The sequence below is a fragment of the Leopardus geoffroyi genome, chromosome D1 (assembly GCF_018350155.1).
Source record: "Leopardus geoffroyi isolate Oge1 chromosome D1, O.geoffroyi_Oge1_pat1.0, whole genome shotgun sequence".
NCBI lineage: Eukaryota > Metazoa > Chordata > Mammalia > Carnivora > Felidae > Leopardus > Leopardus geoffroyi.
Window position 1 is genome coordinate 15118995 of NC_059329.1, and position 18506 is coordinate 15137500.

The 18506-nt window shown below is 52.7% G+C and overlaps 1 protein-coding gene across 3 annotated transcripts in view; it reads right to left on the reverse strand.

Moving 5' to 3' along the window:
• The window catches only part of DSCAML1 (DS cell adhesion molecule like 1), a 349852-nt gene that overhangs the window by 22997 nt on the left and 308349 nt on the right, over positions 1-18506 (reverse strand). For 2 of the 3 annotated variants that reach the window (XM_045482964.1, XM_045482965.1), the window contains 5 exons: positions 17389-17556; positions 15566-15636; positions 10476-10716; positions 7163-7309; positions 4471-4626 (listed from right to left, as the gene is read on the reverse strand). In XM_045482964.1, coding sequence (XP_045338920.1) covers positions 4471-4626; positions 7163-7309; positions 10476-10716; positions 15566-15636; positions 17389-17556 — 783 coding nt within the window. Of the gene's footprint in view, positions 1-2909; positions 3100-4470; positions 4627-7162; positions 7310-10475; positions 10717-15565; positions 15637-17388; positions 17557-18506 lie in introns of those variants that run through there. The other variant, XM_045482966.1, reaches the window with a different exon arrangement.

An 18506-nucleotide genomic window follows, 5' to 3' on the forward strand; every position in this document is an offset into this window, starting at 1 on the left:
CCAGCTGTGTCTCATTTGTTATTAAATCTATCTACCGAGTCCTTAATTTCAGGTTAATAGTTGCTCTGGTTTCTAGATTTTCCATTCGATAGTCTCCAGTTCTCTTAAAGTTTCAATCTTGTTAAGAATAACTATTTGAAAGTTCATATTTGATAAAACCTGTGTTTGGACTCCTTGTGGGTCTGTTTCTTTTATCTGTTTCTTTTTTTTCCCTGCTTTTGTTCACGTTGCTCCTCGTAGTTTTTTACTGGGTGCCAGACACATCATTTGCAAAATTGTTCGTAGAAATAGTTTGAGGCCTCAGATGACGTAATCTTCTTCCTAAAGGGAGAATCTGTGTTTGCTTCTGACAGGGACCTGCAATCCAGGGTTACCTTACTCTAACTTCCAGGACCGAGACGATTTGAAGCTGGGCTGTGTACTTCTGGTGCACCTTCAATCCTATAGCGCTGCCCTCATGGTCTCAACTCAAAGTGAGGGGGAACCGCCTGCCCCAGCAGGCCCTTGTCTCCAATCCACGGCTTTCTAGTGCTGCTCCGATTCTCAGCCGCTGCGTCCAGATTCGGCAAATGTCCCCCACGGGGAGAGCGGTTCCAAATGCCAGGCTCACCTCCTGGGCCTCCACTCTCCCTTGGATCCTGGCCCAGTAATTCTGCACTCTCCTGCCAGCTCTCTGATGCCTTCAAGCAGGTGTTTTAAACAATATTTTATCCGGATTTCCTAGTGTTCTCAGCAAGAAGGAGAGTGGGTTTGAGTCACGTAGTCCACCGTTACTGGAAGTGCAAATCCTCTGACACGTCTCTCTGAGCTTGTCTCCACCTCTCCCTCCACCTTCCCCTCCCCTCCTGCCTCCCTAGCACACACCTTCTGCTTCTCTGCCTAGATGCCCACAGGTTCTAACAGGCTTCTCGGAGGCCAGTCCTCATCCCTGCCCCCACCCCCAACCCCTTCCTGCCATCTGTCGTCCACGCTTCCGTGAGGGTTACCTTCCTGCAACACAGGTCCAGCCAAGCCTCCTCTTTGGCTAAATATCTTTAAAATGGTTTAAAATCCAGCTCAGTCTTCACTCTGATTTGGTATCCCCAGGGGAGTTGGGGTGTCAGCAGGAGGCTTCGTTGCTCATGAACAGCAAAGTCCAGTCAAGTCTCAGCCTGAGACCAAGTTATAGACTGGGGGATTCGGACGTAAGAAATGAGCTTGGGGGCGCCTGGGTGGCTCAGTCGGTTAAGCGTCCGACTTCAGCCCGGGTCACGATCTCGCGGTCCGTGAGTTCGAGCCCCGCGTCGGGCTCTGGGCTGATGGCTCGGAGCCTGGAGCCTGCTTCGGATTCTGTGCCTCCCTCTCTCTCTGCCCCTCCCCCGTTCATGCTCTGTCTCGCTCTGTCTCAAAAATTTAAAAAAAAAAAAAAAAAAAGTAAGAAATGAGCTTGAATTTATTTGACTTTGTTTTCATTTTATCTTTTAATTTATTTTTGCTTTTCTCTACCTTTCCCGCTCATGTTTTCCTCGGAAACATGCAAAATCCTGAGCTGGCGGTGGGGTGGGGAGGGGAGCAGGCAGGGGGAGGCAGGTAGGGAGTCATAGTGTCTTTGGCTATTCGTCCAAGCTCCCAGGGCAGAGCTGGAGCCAGAATGCGGGCCTGTCTGCTTCCCAAGTCAGCCGGAAAGAGCTGTAATAACTGCCATCGACACAATGGGAGAACCCGGGGGAGGTGGGGCCCGGCTGGCGTAGTGCCCGCTTGTCTGCCCGCCCATCGGCTGTCGTTCTTTCCTGATCCTTGGGGACCCATGCCCCTCTGTCCCTCAGAGAAAGCCGTCCCCATCACCTCCACCAGGGGATTCACCATACTCAGGGGAAGTCAGCCGCGATCATTCCATTCCCTTTTCAGTGACTGGCTTCGCAAGATGCACGTTGCCCCAGGGTGGCCAATGGGACATGAGGATAAATCTGTTGAGGAGGGGTTTCTGGGCCGGTTTTTTTTCACTCCCCGAGAGAGGCAGGCCCATAGGAGGAGGCCACTTCTCCGACTCTGAACTCGGTTTTGTCTGCCGTGATGCCGGGAGCCGCGGGAGGAACAGGTGACGTGCCGAGGACGGGGGCCCATGGAGTGAACCAACCCTGTGGAGCTGCCTCCTCAAGACCTCTTGTTACATGTGATAATAAATCCACTTACTGCTGAAACCTTTTTTTTTTCTTTAACTTGTATTACTCACAGCCCAAAGCTTCCTGTCTCCTACAGAATAGACGATATGGAGGCAAGAAGGTCTTCATTTGCCTCCGAGGAGCTGAGTGACATTCAGTGAGTTGCTTTAGCTCCCTATGCCTCACTTTTCTCACCTCTAGAATGGACATAATACGTACCTCACAGGGCTACTGGCAAGGCTCAGCCACACTTATGACCACATGTGGTACACATGTCAAGTGTGGCCACTGTTCTGACGAGACCTCATCTGACAGTGGATTCCTTCTGGCCCGGGGCCTCCCTCTGGGGGGCACTGAGCCTCTCAGGGGCGCCTGGGTCCTCCCAAAGCAGTCACTTCACTGCCAGCACCTTGGTAGCCATTAGGCACCTGCTGTTTGCTAGCACCGCACGTTTTAGAAAGGATTTTACAGTTAACGTGCTTCTTGGGACAACCCAATGAGGCATCACTGTCCCCATTTTATCACGAGGAAACTGAGGTTCAGAAAGGTTAAGTGACTTGCCAATAACTGGCAGGGCTGGGACCCTTCTTCTGCCGCGCTCACGGGAGCCCCTCCGCTCTGCGGAGCCTCACGGTAGGGCCCCATTCCCTGCCCGCGATCATCCCTGTGAGCCTCTGCAGGCAGCTCTAAATCGAAAGGTTGAAAGCTCCTCGGAACTTTGGGTTCCCCTGTGGGGAATCCCTTACCTTTGTGAAACAGGTGGAGGTGCTTATGGCTCAGACCTTGCGTCAGAATAGGCCGCAAGAAGTCTGGGGGCCCCAGTGGTTCCTCTCTGGAGGCTGGGAAGGTGCCCGTGTGTGTGGTGCAGAGGCTCTGGAAGGGGCTGGGCTCTGAGCACAGTCCCCGTTTGGTCTCCACATAAGAGCAGGTGGCTCTGCCTGGAGCCGTCCCAGGAAACCTTGATGGGGGGATTAATGGCAGGAAAAGTAGGGCAGGCAGGTTGGTAAATATTTAATTGCTCAGAGCTTACGGCGTGGAGGGGGCCGATCTGAGAGAAGGGCAGGGCTGAGGGAGAGTGGGGAGCTGGATTAAACTGCTCTGTTCCCCGAGTGCTGGGCTGCCCTGGGAAGCTCTCTACCATCAGTCCCAGCCTGAGACCCTCCTCTCAACAACTCTCACCCTCCAGCACCTTCTGCCAAGTGGCACAGAAGGGGCCCAGACTGTGGGAACTTTGAGAAAATGGAGACAGTGAGGGTAGGAAGCCATGACGGCAATGTTGGCTAGTTTAAGTGTCCATTGGTGCCAGCCCCTCTCCACACGAACTCTTTTAAAATGTAGCACCTGCCTCAGAAGGTTTAAGAATCGGCTAAGTGATGGGGCGCCCGGGTGGCTCAGTCGGTTGAGCGTCCGACCTTGGCTCAGGTCGTGATCTCACAGGTTGTGAGGTCGAGCCCCGCGTCCAGCTCTGTGCTGACAGCTCAGAGCCCGGAGCCTGCTTCGGACTCTGTGCCTCCCTCTCTCTGCCTATCCCCCACTTGCACTCTCTCAAAAATAAGTAAACATTAAAAAAAAAAATGACGTGTTGGGATGACGTGAGGAAGGAAGCAGAGGCTGGCAGCAGGAGCCCAGAGCTGCGCGTGGGCACACACAGCATCTGCTGGACACGCTCCATATGAAGGAGGCCCCCTGGCAGCGTGGCCCTTCTCCCACCCTGTTCTCTGCTGGGTTCTCCACTCCCCCACCTCCTGACTTTGTCATTCTGCCCTTGAGCTTTGGCTCCTTATTTTCCTCCATTTCTGCCCCAGGGTGGAGGGCCTGGAGATCGCAGCTCCAAATGGAGGCACATCCCATTCTCGCCCTGAGAGCCTCCCCAGCATGCCAGAGTCCAGGGCCCGGACCACTCTGGGGCCTCTGCCACACCCCTAACCTGAGATGTGTGCAGTGACGATCCTCTCCCCCTCCTCCCCCAACCCCAACCATCCGTATCCGGAAGAAACCAGGCAGAATCTTGCCACAAAAAGGATGCCCTTGGGGAGGGGGTGGGAAGAGAGGCTTTACCTGGCCTCCCACCTAGGGCTGCAAGGGTTGCTAAGGGAGTGGGGAGTCCCAGAGCATCTCACTGCCACCTGCGGTAAGCTGTGTTCTCCTAAAGCGGGGCCCCAGCATGCTCAAAGCCACCCTGCAATGACTTACGGGGACAGGAGACAGGACAGTGCCCTGCTCTCACCCTTCCCCTTGAGCAGTGCTCAGCGACGACGGGTCCGGGATGGGCGGGGAGGGAGCCTGGCCGGTGGGCGAGGCCGGGCTGGGCGCAGTGGAGGGGACTCACCATCCTCCTTGGTCTGGATATAGAGCACGCTGCTGCGCACGCCGTCCCCGGCTTGGGTGTAGGCCAGCACCTGCACGCTGTAGTTGGTGAACTTCTCCATGCCCCGCAGCTCCACCCGCTCCCGCGTCGTCGTGATGTTCTGCATCTCGCCCCACTCTGCCCGAGACAAGCAGCGTTGGAGCGCGGCCAGGCCGGCTGGGCCTGGGGCCCCTGCCGCAGCCCCTCGGCCAGCCTGGGCTCCGGTCGGGCCAGCTCCACTGGGCTCAGACCTCGACTCCACAGTAGTGGCGACCGGGGGAACCGCCACCTTCAGGCGCCGGGGGGCAGGTCTGGGGCTCTGCTCCCAGGCCGCGTGTCTCCGCAAGTGGCCCAACTGGGGCGAGCGGCATATGCCAGGCCTCAGCCCCAGCTGACCTCATACCAAATTGAGCTTAACGCTCTCCCTTTCCATCTGAGCACCTTTCCCCTCCTCCCCTTCCCCTCTCCATGTGAGGGATGCCAAGGATCTCCTGGAAGGGAGCCTAGGCCAGGTGGGATGGTCACAGCCATTCCTCTTTGCTGTCCCAGGGCCTCCTTCGGCTCTCAGGTCAGTAGGCAGTGTGTTACCCTGGGATGACGGGGGACAGGCTGAGGCTGCCTCCTCTGTGTCTGACTGCTCCTGGGCCAGCACCCTGAACTCTCAGTGGTGTCCGTGAGCGGCTAAGCCCCTTCCTTTCTCCCCACCGCTGGGGACACCCTCCCCAGGAAGCACCCACACGGAGAACCCGGGCGAGGCTGGTAGAGGGGACAGCCCCCGCCAGGAAGGGTCGGGCCTTCCTCCGGCTCAGTGAGGACCCGTCATCTGACTCTGCCAAGGAACTTGCTATAGATGGAAGACGAGTTTAGGGAGAGGGTCCCACGGGAAGACCAGGGTCTTAGAAGGAGGAAAAGAGACAGGCTCCTGAGCTGACAGCCATCCACTGGGACCACCGGGCTTTCCAAAAGACGGGCCCAGACGCACTGGCTGTGGACGGGCTTTGTAGGAGACAGGTGCCTGCAACCCACCCCAGCACCTCACCGGGGACCCGGTGCAGGCAAAGAGCCCGAAGCAGAGAGCCTGGCCTCTCTGCCTCTCTGGGCAGAGGGCAACAGTCTGCCCGGGGCCAGGGGCATGAGAACACTGCGCCCGGCCTGAGGCAGCTCCAGGTCAGTGCAGGGGGAACCTCAGAAGCCTGAGCAGTGGGACCTTTCTTTTTAGGAAATCAGAAACCAGGGTAGTCCCGTCCAGGACCGGAGCCACAGAAAGACCCCAAAAGAGGACAGTATGGCCAACAACCCAGGTGATTTTAGGGAAGATTACAGGCTTAGAAAAGAGGAAGCAAGGGGCGCCTGGGTGGCTCAGTCGGTTAAGCGTCCGACTTCGGCTCAGGTCATGATCGCACGGTTTGTGGGTTTGAGCCCCGCGTCAGGCTCTGTGCTAACAGCTCGGAGCCTGGAGCCTGCTTCGGAATCTGTGTCTCCTCCTCTCTCTGCCCCTCCCAGGTTCATGCTCTGTCTCTGTCTCTCAATAATAAATAAATGTTAAAAAAAATTAGAAAAAAAGAAAAAAGAAAAGAGGAAGCACGCTCTGGAAAGCCAGGGACCACCCCTTATGCGGCACAGCAGAAATGCACGAGGCTGTCTCCCAACACATGAACTGAGGACACTGCCAGAGATCCAGCTCCTGAGCTTCAGGTCTCTGTGCTTTCAGAGGAGATGACAGAGATAGAGGCAAGAAGGACACTTCCTGTTGGCAGTGTATCCGGGCACAGCAGCATCCAGGTGGGGAAGGGGAAGGGGCATGCAGGTGCCCTGGAGAAACGACCATGAGCTGGAGTCTCAGGTCCTCCTGGGGAGAAGGGAGGGCCCCGGGGCTCGAGGCAGAAGGTTCAGGATCCAGGGAGGTAAACTCACGGGGGCCCTTATGGCCCCAATAGAACATTTCCATAGTTGGGGATGCTGGGTCTCTGCCTCGCACAGCGGCAGGCTTCCCTATCACTGCAGCGTTCCCGTGGCCAGCAGCGGGCGGGGACTTGGTGTGTTTGTGAGGCTACACACGACTGTTTGGACCCGCGCGTCCCAGGGCGAGGAAGGCACACACAGGGTTGGTTGCTGTCCCTCTGCCATTCCTACCCCGGCTTCACTGCATGCGCTTCCCCACCTTTCTCCGGGTCCCAAGCGGCTCATCTGCGCAGACCGCTTGCCCCACGGCCTGGCCAAGGGGTGCCCCCTTCCCCCAGGTCCTGGTAGCCCCGCTTCCCCCTCTTGTCCCCTCCGGCCTAGGAGGTGAGGACTGTTCCTCGGTGCCCCGCCCTCCTTCCACAGCCCTCTGCAAGCAGCGCCTTCATGAAACTCTTCAATTGCCCCATTCGCGGGTACCTCCTGCTCCCTGCCCGGACCCTGACCGAACATCCACGTGTTACATTAGAAACACACGTGCACCATCACAGCTCCAGTCATTCCCAGACACACTGCCGTCCAGGAGCAGCTGGCGTCCCTCCCCCCACCACAGGGGTGACCCACCCTGGTCTCTGGCTCTGGCTGGGGTAGCACGTGCAGCAGAGGGAGCTGCGCCTCCGCCGGACATCCCATGGGAAGATGCTCAGCTCCAAGCGTGGACACGGACCCTGCACCTCTCACCCCGAGACCCGGCCTTCACTCCTGGCAGACTCACCCCCATCCACGTAGAGGGACCAGAAGATGACACGATAGCCTTTGAGGACGCCATTGAGAGTGCTGCGTGGGGGCTCCGACCAGGAGATGACCGCCACGTCTGAGGTGATGGACAGGGCCCGGACGTTCTCGGGGGGCTGGCTGGGCACTGTACGGGGCGGGGAGAGAAACAAAGGGCCCCGTCAGGAGGTACAGCCCGACATCCGTGCCCCCTGCCAGAGGAACATGGAAGGAGCTCCTGACAACGAGTGAGGAGAGTCTGGGCTGTGTGGCTGGGAAGTGAAGCGGGCGTCCTCTTCTGGGTAAACAGAGGTCCTCACAGTCTCGGCGCCTTGGCCTCCCGGTGGCCCGTTCCCCGTTCCGGGTAAATGCCGGGGGCAGAAGGTGATGAACTCTGGGCATGAGCCCATGGGGATTCACCAGTGGGCACCAAAGCCCAGGGTGGATGCTACCGAGCCTGGAAGATCTCCACGCCAGCCCTGGGTCTTATCTGATGGCTGCTGGCCCTGCTGTGTCATCTGACCAGGTGGTCTGAGCCCAGCCTGGCTCTCGGGCCCCTTGTGTCCTTAATGCCAAGCTGAAGGGAAGGAAAAGAAGGAAGCGGTCCCCTCACCCTGGTGAAGAGGAGAAGGGGAGCCATAGACACCTTTAGGATTTCTGGGACCATTACACCTTTGTCCCTTGTCCCTGTAACATGAATATATCAAAATCTCCGGGATGACGAGAAAGCACTTTCTGAGGCCAATGTAGGTGGTCTGCCCTGCCTCTTACCTTCCCCATTGGAAAGCCATCTTTGAGCCTACCCCAAGTCCTATCCCCCTCCCTCAGGGGTTTGCCCCGGTGCAGGCCACTTTTTCTGAGATGGCAGACGGCAGGGATGCCAGGTTCTAGGAGCCACCTTGGCTGGGGAGAACTCTGGTGGCCCTTCCTGCTGGCTTCCGAATTGCGGGGGCCAAAGGGAAGGGCCATGTGTGCTTTGCTCTGAGAGGGAGGAAGGAGGCACAGGCTGGATGGAAGGTAATTAGATCCCATTGCCCCACAAGAGGCAACTCTAATTTTTATGAGCATTTAAATGATAATACATCATCGTAACGATCCTCTTTGAGAATGATTATTGTTTCATATTACTTAGGTGTAAAAATATAAGCACCATGTAATTAGGGACCCAGTGTAATAAACTAATACAGATCGCCCGTTCGAACAAAATGAAGGTAATATAATTATGGAAAAGACACTACTGCTAAAGCAGGGGCCCTTGAATACCCCAGGAGGAGTGCTAATATTGCCAGGAAACGATCGGGATCTGACAGGCTAACGAGGGCCTTAATTAAGTATGAAAAAGTGCCGGGCAACTGCCGCTGGAAACTTTCTTCCCTCTCCTCCTTTGTTTTGAAAATGACTCTACAGCCCACGCTGATCTCGCCCTCCTGGAAATTCTGCACCCCCCACCCCCACCCCAGAGCAGGGAGGCGGTGACCCGATGAAGGCCAGAGGCGGGCCTGGCCCTGGAGGACAGGAAGCTCAGTGCATGGCGGGGCAGGTCCGTGTGGGCTCAGGGCAGCTGTTCCCCTGGACGCGCCTTCCCCGGGGCATCCTGCATCCACGTCACTCGGTCCCGTATCCCGCCTCGCTCCCAAGCGAGAGTATAACAACGGGGCGAAGACAGAGTACGGGATTCAGGGCCTGACCTGGATTTTGATCCGGGCTCCGTTCGTTACTACAGAGGTGATTCTGGACAGGCTACTTAGCTTGCGTGAACCTCGGCTCCTTGTGTGGGTAAGGCCCTAGAGGTCAGTGCTACGGTTCTCACAGGTGTTCCCGTGCCGGCGGCACCGGCATCGTCTGGGAATGTATTCGAAATGCAAAACTGATTCAACCTGCTAAAGCAGAAGCTCTGTGGGGGAGGGCCCAGCAACCTGCTTACAGCCCTCCAGCAGATTCTGATATACACTCAGGTTTGAGAACCACTGGGTTAGAGCACCACTTGGGACTAGTACTGCTCGTGTGAAGAGGTAGCTGAGGGGTCCTCCTCCACCCAGCCAGGTCTGGGTGGCCAGCATCACGGAGGGGAGGTGCTGGGGTTGGGGGGGAGGCATGGAGCCAGTGTGGAATGGGGGAGCTGGCTGCCTTGTGGTCCTCCCCACCACCACCCAGGCTTCTCTGTGCCTCTCTGCTTTCTATGTGCCTTTCCCTCTTTTTGCATTCTCCCCTTCCCCAGGGGCTCAGTGCTCCACCCCAAAGCCACTGAATGAGAATCCTGGAAGATGAAGCCTGGGCACCATTATTTTGAAAGCTCCCCAGAGAATTCCAATCTGGAGCTAACGTTAAGGACCACTGGTACGCGCTAATCCGCCTTCAGGTGTTTCTGACCTGACGCGTCCTCCCTCCCAAGGGTGTCTACGTTTTCAGAGAAGGGGAAGTAGGTAGAAGGCATTGCCTAGCCTAAAGGAATGACTTTCTAACAGTGGAATGTTGGGTATTCCGATGGCATAACGCCCTGTGGACAGTTAGTCCCCTCCCTCTGCTGGGGCAGGGTCGGACTTAGCGCAGGTTTTGGTCTCAGACTCTGGTTTGGGGTTGAGGGACATCAAGCCGGAAGCCGAGGAGAACACCCCGCTTCTTTGGTCTGCCCTTCGGGAGGCTGCAGGCATCAAGGTCCGCGTGTCCCCTTTCGACCTGGCACAGGCTCAGGTACCAGCGGGCCCTCCTCTGTGCTCGGAGAGCGGGCACGTTCCTGCTTTCTCCTAACCCTGTTCCCCTGAAAACCGGGCCCTGTATTTACTCAAGAGTCCTCTCTAGTCCTCATAGAATCGTGTTTTAAACAGTGGCCTCTAAATCGCCTGCCACACGGATCTTGGACTCTCGTAACCCCAGTCTCCTCTCAGGTCCCTGAAACAGGGAGTGGACAGGTTCTAGCCCAGAACTACAAAGGTAACTTGGTTTCTGCCCTTTATCCAAGCTGCAGGTTACAAGGGAAGAGAAACAGGAGCCGGATGGAGAGGAAAGGGCCTGGAGAGAGAGACAAGCGAGGGCCAGAATGAGGGAGAAACGTGGACGGAGAGTCCGATGGGTGGCAGGTGCTGGGGAGGCAGAGTGTCGGCAGGCAGTGGATAGAGTGCTGGCCGTTGGATTGAGGACCTGGGGGAATCCGTGGACCAGCATCTCTAGAGGAGCCGGTGGGCGAGAGGAGCTGGAGGGATCCAGGGAGCCTGTGTGCCTCACAGGACCGTGATGGGGACCAGGAGCAGTGGAAGGTCCCTGAGTCCTCCCTGGCAGCCTGCCTCTGCACCCCTACCCTCTGCTGGTGCCCTCACCATCCTCCAGCGTGGTGGCATTGATCTCGCTGGACGAGGGCCCTGTGCCAGCCCGATTGAAGGCTTGGACCACCACCCCGTACTGGGCAAACTTCTTGAGGTTGTCCAGGGTGTAGACCTCGCTGTCCCCGGTGGCCTTCATCTCCACGATGCTATACTGCCCATTGCTGCCAGGGCTGTTCTCTCTGTAGCCGATCTGGTAGCCCCGTATGACGCCATTCTGCAGCTCCTTCTTGGGCGCCTGTGAGCACGGTAGGGGAGGGGAGACAAAGACACAATGGTGCTCTGAGATGCTGCTCTTAAAGCCAAAGTCAGATCATGTCACTCCTCTGTTCCCAACCCTTCAAAGACTCCTGTCTCACTCGGAGTGAAAGCCAGAGTTCTTATAATGACTATATGACCCTATATGATCTGACCCCATTACCTCTTGGGCCCATCTCTTCTTCCCCATGCTCCCTAGGCTCCAGCACTGGTCTCTTGCTGTTCACACTGGGCCCATGTCCGTTGAAGGGGAATGCTTTTGCCTTGGATACCCCCACAGCTTGCCTCTTCAGCCCTGTGGCGTCCTTGCTCAAATACCTGTCTTTTTTTTTTAATTAATTAATTTTTTTTAACGTTTATTTATTTTTGAGACAGAGAGAGACAGAGCATGAACAGGGGAGGGGCAGAGAGAGAGGGAGACACAGAATCTGAAACAGGCTCCAGGCTCTGAGCCATCAGCCCAGAGCCCGATGCGGGGCTCAGGCTCACGAACCACGAGATCATGACCTGAGCTGAAGTCAGATGCTTAACTGACTGAGCCACCCAGCTGTCCCTCCTCATGCTCTTTCTGTAAGATTGCTCCCTGCCCTCTGTTCAGTATTCCTTACATTTCTTCCTGGCCCCCATTTCCTCTTGAACCCATCTTTTCTTCCCCATGTTTTATTTTTCTGCATTGCATTTACTCAGCATCATTGGATATTTTATTTATGTGTCCATCTGTTCCCATCAGAATGTAAACACCATAAGGATGAAAAGCATTGCCTGTTTTGTTTGCTCTTTGCTCTGCTTTCAGTGTCTACAACGATGGCTGATACGTAGCAAGCCTTCAATACACGGTTATTGAATGAATGAATGAATGAATGAATGAACGAATGAATAGGGATATCATTTGGCATGGGCTCGGGGACCTGAAAGAAAGGGAACAGCAGACAAAAAGTAACCAGACGGAGAAGGAGGTGAGCAATTAGCTTGAATAAAAACAGAAGCCCGAGATACCACATCACACCCTGTAGGACAGCTCTCATCAAAAAATGGAAAACAACAAGTGTTGGTGACCATGTGGGGAAATTGGACCTCTCGTGTACTACTGGTGGAAATGCAAACTGGCGTAGCTGCAGGGGAACGCAGTTTGCCAGTTCCTCAAAAAGCCCAACATAGAACTGCCGTATGATCCAGAAGTTGCACTCCTTGGTATAGACCGCAAGGAATTGAAAGTGGAGACTCAGATACTTGCACATCCATGTTTAGAGCAGCCCTATTCACCACAGCCAAAAGGTTGAAGCAACCCAAGTGTCCACTGACGAATGAATGGATCAACAAAAAGTGGCCCATGAGTGCAATGCAATATTATTCAGCCTGACAGTTAGCCTCTTATTTAGTCGGAATGAAGTCCTGACATGTGCTATCACGGGGACGAACCTTGAAAACATCATGCTAAGAGAAATGAGCCAGACACAACAGGACAGATATTGTGTTGATACAGCTTCCATGGGGTCACATGAATAGTCAAATTCACAGAGACGGAGAGCAGACTAGAAGTTACCAGGGGCTGGGGGCGGAGCTATCATTCAATAGGGGGCAGAGTTTCTATTTGGGATCATGAAGAAATTTTGCAGATGGACGGTGGTGATGGTTGCACAATACTGTGAATGTACGTAATGCCACTGAACTGCGCACTTAGCCATGAATAAAATGGTGGGTATGTTTTACCACGTTTAAAACAACAAAAAAAAAGAGTCCTTGATTTTGGTGTGGGCCCAGCCCTTCTTGGAGCAGGGAGCTACACTGCCCTGGGCATCATGGTAATAAGGGGCTGGGGTGTGTGGGGACTGGGGCCTGAAGCCAGCCCCCAGATGCAGGGACAGAGGTAGATGAGGACACGCAGTAAGAAGGGGGCATTATGGAGCCCTGGCTTGGCTGGTGGGGATGAAGGACTGGCCCCAGTCAGCTAGGAGAACAGAGAAAACACCAGTGCCATGAGTCTGGGGCTAGAAAACATGCTCTCACTCCAAGCTTCAACCCTGATACACAACCAGACGCACACACGCGATCCTAATACCTCTCACATCTGGAACCACGAACACACACATCCGGACCCATCAAAGCAAACACCGTAATCCACCCACCTACCTACAGTCACGTATACTTAGACTCACAGACAGAAACTGGCTCCTTTAACAAGCAGACTTGCCCATCTAGAAATTGAGAGACAGCACCCACCCCAGTGCATATAAAAACAACTTGAATCAGGGTTTTAAAGACAATGAAGTTAATTTAAAAGCCTACCTTTTATTATACAAAAAAATAGTGAGATCAAAAACAATTAAGTTAGTAAAACAGCCCCACTGTTTTTTTTTTTAATTCAATGAATGTTTTAAATGAACTGCATTTTCAGCTCGCTGTTAACTCAATAAAATGAAGTTTTTAATTTAACATAATTGTTTTGAACTCACTAAATAGGTGTGTGTGTTTTTAATCGACTTGACTTTTTGTTAATGCCTGAATAATGTTTCTCTGCACTTGGGCAGTCCTGTTTGCTAGTTTGTAAGTGAGCAAATTTCTGAATTCTCATATCTGCCCATGTAAATCTACATACACACCCACACACACAGAGACATCTATTATAGACACAAACATACCTTCAAGAGTGACACCCCATCTTCATAATGACACATACTCTTATATTACATACACACATCCATATTGCCACGCTCAGAGAGTAACACACGTGTCCACATGACCACAGCTATCTATGCCATGATATATACCAACAGATTCACATCAACACATACTGACAGAGGCCTTGGATGGGCATCCAGGCACACCCTGCTATATACATATATATATTCACATATTTATACAAATCTTGACAGATCTTCCTTCCCTCCCTCCTCTTTCTTTCCTCCTCTCCCTCTCTCTCTCTCTCTCCCTCTCTCTCTCTCTCTCTTCTCCCTTCCACTGCTCCCCTCACCCCCAACAGGCACACTCAGGATTTAAATCAATCTTAACAATATTTCTCTGAAGCATTAAGAAATCAATAGGGCTGATTGCAAATTTATGTCATAAAGCAGTGGCGATCCATCTCACGGAAAGGGTCTTAAAATGAAGTGACTTATCTTTCAAGTGAATCTTTATTTTTCATTAATCTGTTTCTTGGTGTTAAAAAAAAAATCCCCTGAGAAGTCAGGCCAAAATTTATTGATGGGTTGGTTCATTCTGAAGTTCTAACTTTCTAATCAATTTTATTTTTCATTATGAGACTTTGGAGAAATAAATCTGATTCTAAATTTTTATCGACCTCCGGGTCAGAGCTTTGTAGCCAAACGGCTCAGTGTTTTACATACGTATTCATTCCCTGCCCCCACCTCCTGGCTTCCTGACAGTATTCCTAGGAAATGGGTCCAGAACCAGGATGCAGACAGACTTGGGGTTGGACTCTAGGCTTCACCCCCTCCCCCCAAGTTTTTGAGGAAAGGCTTGGTGCCCAGATCTGGATGTGAAGTGGAACCATGGCTCTGGGCATGGTTCCCAGCAAGGCCCAACTGTGTAGTCCCTACCTCACTTTCATTCTGGTCATTTTTCTGGGGAAAGAAGGAACCAGGCTCTGCTCTGTGTCTATGTGGGTGTGGGGGGCGGGTGGGGGGTGGGGAGACACACACAAGAGTGTAGTTTTTTTAAGGAACATACCACTAAGCCCTTCTGCATCTCTCCAGTTCTCAAGTCTACCTTGTTGAAGGGCCTGGGGGAGAACTAAAGTGCCTGAGCTTCAGTTAGAGCCAGAAAATGACTGTGGAGGTCGGATCCCAGGAGCAGAGGAGGCATTCCCCCCAAGCCCCACTGTTGGGATGGGAAAGCTCCAAGAAGAACACATACAGGCCCTACGAAAGCTCTCTGTTCCCAAACTCCGTGCCGTGGCCTCCTCTGATGGGTCGGGATAAAAGTACCTCTTCTGGCTACCCTCCAGGAACAGAGGGTCAGATAAGCCAGTGTGAGAAAATACTTGAAGCTGGAAGAGTCAGTGCAACAGGCAGCCCTCGAGGGCCCACGGCAGCGATGTGGTGGTGAGTTCGCCAGAGTTACCCAGGACGGTGTTTCCCTCCTGCTCCAGGTTATTCCGATCTGTTTCTCTGCCCAGCTGTGGGGTCTCCTCTAAGAGTTTTCTCATGTGACAGGGTCTTCAGGACATCCTGTAGAGTTTAAGGTCTCTGCCCCTCATCCAGCCCCAGAGGTAGGGAGGACAGTTATTTTCAGTGATTTCATAGAGGAGGAAACTGAGGCTTGAAAACACCAAGACTCCTGTGGAAAGCCTCACCAGGAGAAGATAGGGGATCACATTGCTATACCTCCCAGCTCCAGTCAGAGGGCCAAGATGAGGGCAAGACCCTGTTCTGTCATCTCTCATCATCCACAGGGCTCCCTTGAACTTTGTACAAAGTCAAACCCAACTCCTGACCTATTACAGCATGTGGGGCTTAGAAGAGAGGCCGGTGTGGTGGAAAACCCATCTTCCCTGCTTAGCATTGCCAAATTCTTCATCCCACCTCAGGTACAGGCCTGCCTCAGAGTGCCAAGGTGGAGAGGGGGTGGGGAGTGGTGGGGGGACCCATCCCTTTATCCTCCCGTCTTTCCTCCCCTCCGGCCTCACTGTGGTTAGCAAAACAAAACAAAACAAAAACAAAAACAAAAACAAAGACAAAAACAAAAACAAAAACTGGGCATGAGAATTATAAGAGATCAGAGATCAGCAAGCTTGTTGGGGCTTCATTCCTGGGTTGAGAAGGGAGGAGGCATGGAGGGAGGCATTCAGTGGGAAATTCGACCTCACTTACCTTCCAGGTCACTTGGATACTCTGTGAGGTCACTGGCTGCAAGGTGACATCCATGGGGGGCCCATCAGGAGCTGGTGGAGGGGGAAACAACATTACAAGTTAAGTCAGGGAAGAAAAGAGTCTTATGTGCTCACTCTCATCCTCTTCAGCTGGAGGATTGTTGGGAACAAAGGAAAAGCTCATACACGAAAGCAGAGAACCCCCCATAAAACAGTCATAAGGCTTACCTTTCCTCTCCATTCTCCATCATCATTTGCTGAAAATGCAGTGAGCAATGACAACGAGATATTACTCTACATTTAGCAGACTGGGAACAATTTTTAAAAGTTTGATAGTATCAAGTGTAGGTAAGGGTGTGTAGTAGTGGGAATTCTTTTTTTTAAAGGTTTATTTATATTTGAAAGAGAGAGAGAGAGAGACAGAGAAAGAGAGAGAGGGAGAGAAAGAATGAGTGGGGGAGGGGCAGAGACAGATGGAGACACAGAATCCGAAGCAGGCTCCAGGCTCTGAGCTGTCAGCACAGAGCCAGACATGGGGCTCAAACTCACAAGCTGTGAGGTCATGACCTGAGCTGAAGTTAGATGCTTAATTGACTGAGCCACCCAGGTGTCCCAGGAATTCTTATATCTACTGGCCATGGGAAAGGAAACTGGCCCAATACTTTGGAAGACATCTTGGCATTTCCGGTTAAAGGTAGGAGTGTCCTCATCTGATGCCTTTGTAATTCTGCAACTACTTCTATCCCATGGAGAAACTCACAGACCTCTGTAAGCATACAAGTATGAAAATGTTCACAGGTCCAAGCTGCAAGCCACCTAAATGTCCATCTTCATTAAAATGGACAAAGAGGCTGTGGTGTAATCATGGCAGAGAGTACTACAGAGCACTGAAAATGCACAAATGATGAAACTCACAAAAATACTAACAATCAAAGCAAGGAAGACACAGAATATATCAAGAATAATTTAATGAATACATTCCCTGGGAAAATGAGCAAAACCAAACAACATGCTTCTGCATACATACACTGTAGTGACAGTATAAAAGAGAAAATAAAGAATGACTACTGGTTACCTCAAAGGGAGGCATGGGGTTATGGTTGGGAAGGGGCAGAGGGAGGACCCCTGGCATGCTGGTAATTGATAGTGAGTGTTGCTTATCCTATTTTTTGCTTTATTATTATTATTTTTTAATTTTTTTAACATTTATTTATTTATTGTTGAGAGACACAGAGAGACAGAGTGTGAGCAGGGAAGGGGCAGAGAAAGAGGGAGACACAGAATCTGAAGCAAGTTCCAGGCTCTGGGCCTGATGTGGGGCTCGAACTCACGAACTGAGAGATCATGACCGGAGCTGAAGTCAGATGCTTAACCAACTGAGCCACCCAGGTGCCCCGGTTTATTATTATTTGTAAAGCTACACATATATGTGACATGTACTTTTGGTATTGTTTTCTATTTTGCAATAGCAGGAGAACATATAGGGAGAGAAAGCTCGTTTAAGTTTTCAGAAAAACTCCAAAACAAAGGTCACAGAAAATAATACAGGGCACTAGTGCTCCACCCTTTCCAGACAGGCTGGGGCCAGAGGAGTGGGTAAGAACCATGGACAGCTCCCCAAAGCCCAGTGTCTAGAACTCCATCTGGAAAAGGTCAAACCTAAGAGCCTCCAATGATCCAAAGGCAGACACAAACAAATACCTTGGGATCTCTCCTTCCCTGTTCTAATGGTAAGCCCACTGTCAGTGGACAGGGTGGGTGTGGACCTCAGATGGCCCTGATCCCCAAGGTCACGGGAAAGAGCCACAAGGCCAGAGTGCTCACCGGCCTCCTCGGTGCTAATGGTGAGCTCTTTGCTCGGCTCGCTGCGGCCAATCTTGTTGAAGGAGTACATGCGGATGCTGTACACAGAGGCTGGGTGCAAGTCCACGATGTTGGCCTGGTTGATGGTGGGGGAGATGTTGCGTGTGGACTGCTTGAAGTCCCAGGAATCTGGAGAGAGAGCACCCATTTCAAACCACAGCCGGGAAAACCTCACAGCCCTTCCCCAGCCTCAAGCACCAGCACATCCCAATCTCCACTGTGATGCCCAGAGGAGGGCCAGCTCACACAGACTACAGCCAGAGGGCACAGGCCTTAACCACCTCACAGAGAGTACAAGGATTCTGTTCCATGAAACTCAAGGAGACCAAGGGATGCCGGAGAACCTGAGCCAGCTTGTGAGTTTAAGCCTCAGATAGGGGTCAAACAATATGCTCCTCAAGGTCCCTTTCAAGATCCCCATTTGCTCGCTATCCTTAAGGGTGTGATTAGCCAGTGCCCTCCTTCCCGGTCTCCCACACCACATCAGTGACCAGTTGTAACCATGAGATACCTATCAACCCAGGGCCACGGGTGAAGCCAAGTCTCCCCCTTTTTCCTTCTGTGTATGCCTCTGTATTTCGTTTCCTTGTGCACTTGTGTGGTGGTGGTCTTGAGTGCCACTTGGTCTTTGGGGGGACAGACTGAGTGCCAGAGTCCCCAGCCCAAACCTTATCCTCTTGCTCTCTAGCAGGAGAATGCTCTCTGAGTCTTTAAGGTCAGGAGCCAACAAAGAGATTAGCATGTTCCCGATTCATCCAAGGGGACTGGCAGGCCATTCCAGGGCTGTTTAGCAAGTGAAAAATGCCACACAGGAATCCTGTGACAGTAAACATTCTGCATGTCCAGAGGAACCCAGTCATTCATTTGATATATTTTTGCTGTGCCTCTACCGGGGGATTCCCAAGAAAAATGGGAAGGGGTTGCAGTTACAGCAAAGTCTCAGCTAGGATCTTCCAAACCCAGAATTCATAACTAGATTACTTTATTGGCCCTTCACTTTGAAAAGAAAAAAAGGCAGAGCGCAAGGAAACAAGCTGATAGTAAGGCTTAAAAATCTTCCCGGGGCCTGTCCTGATGTC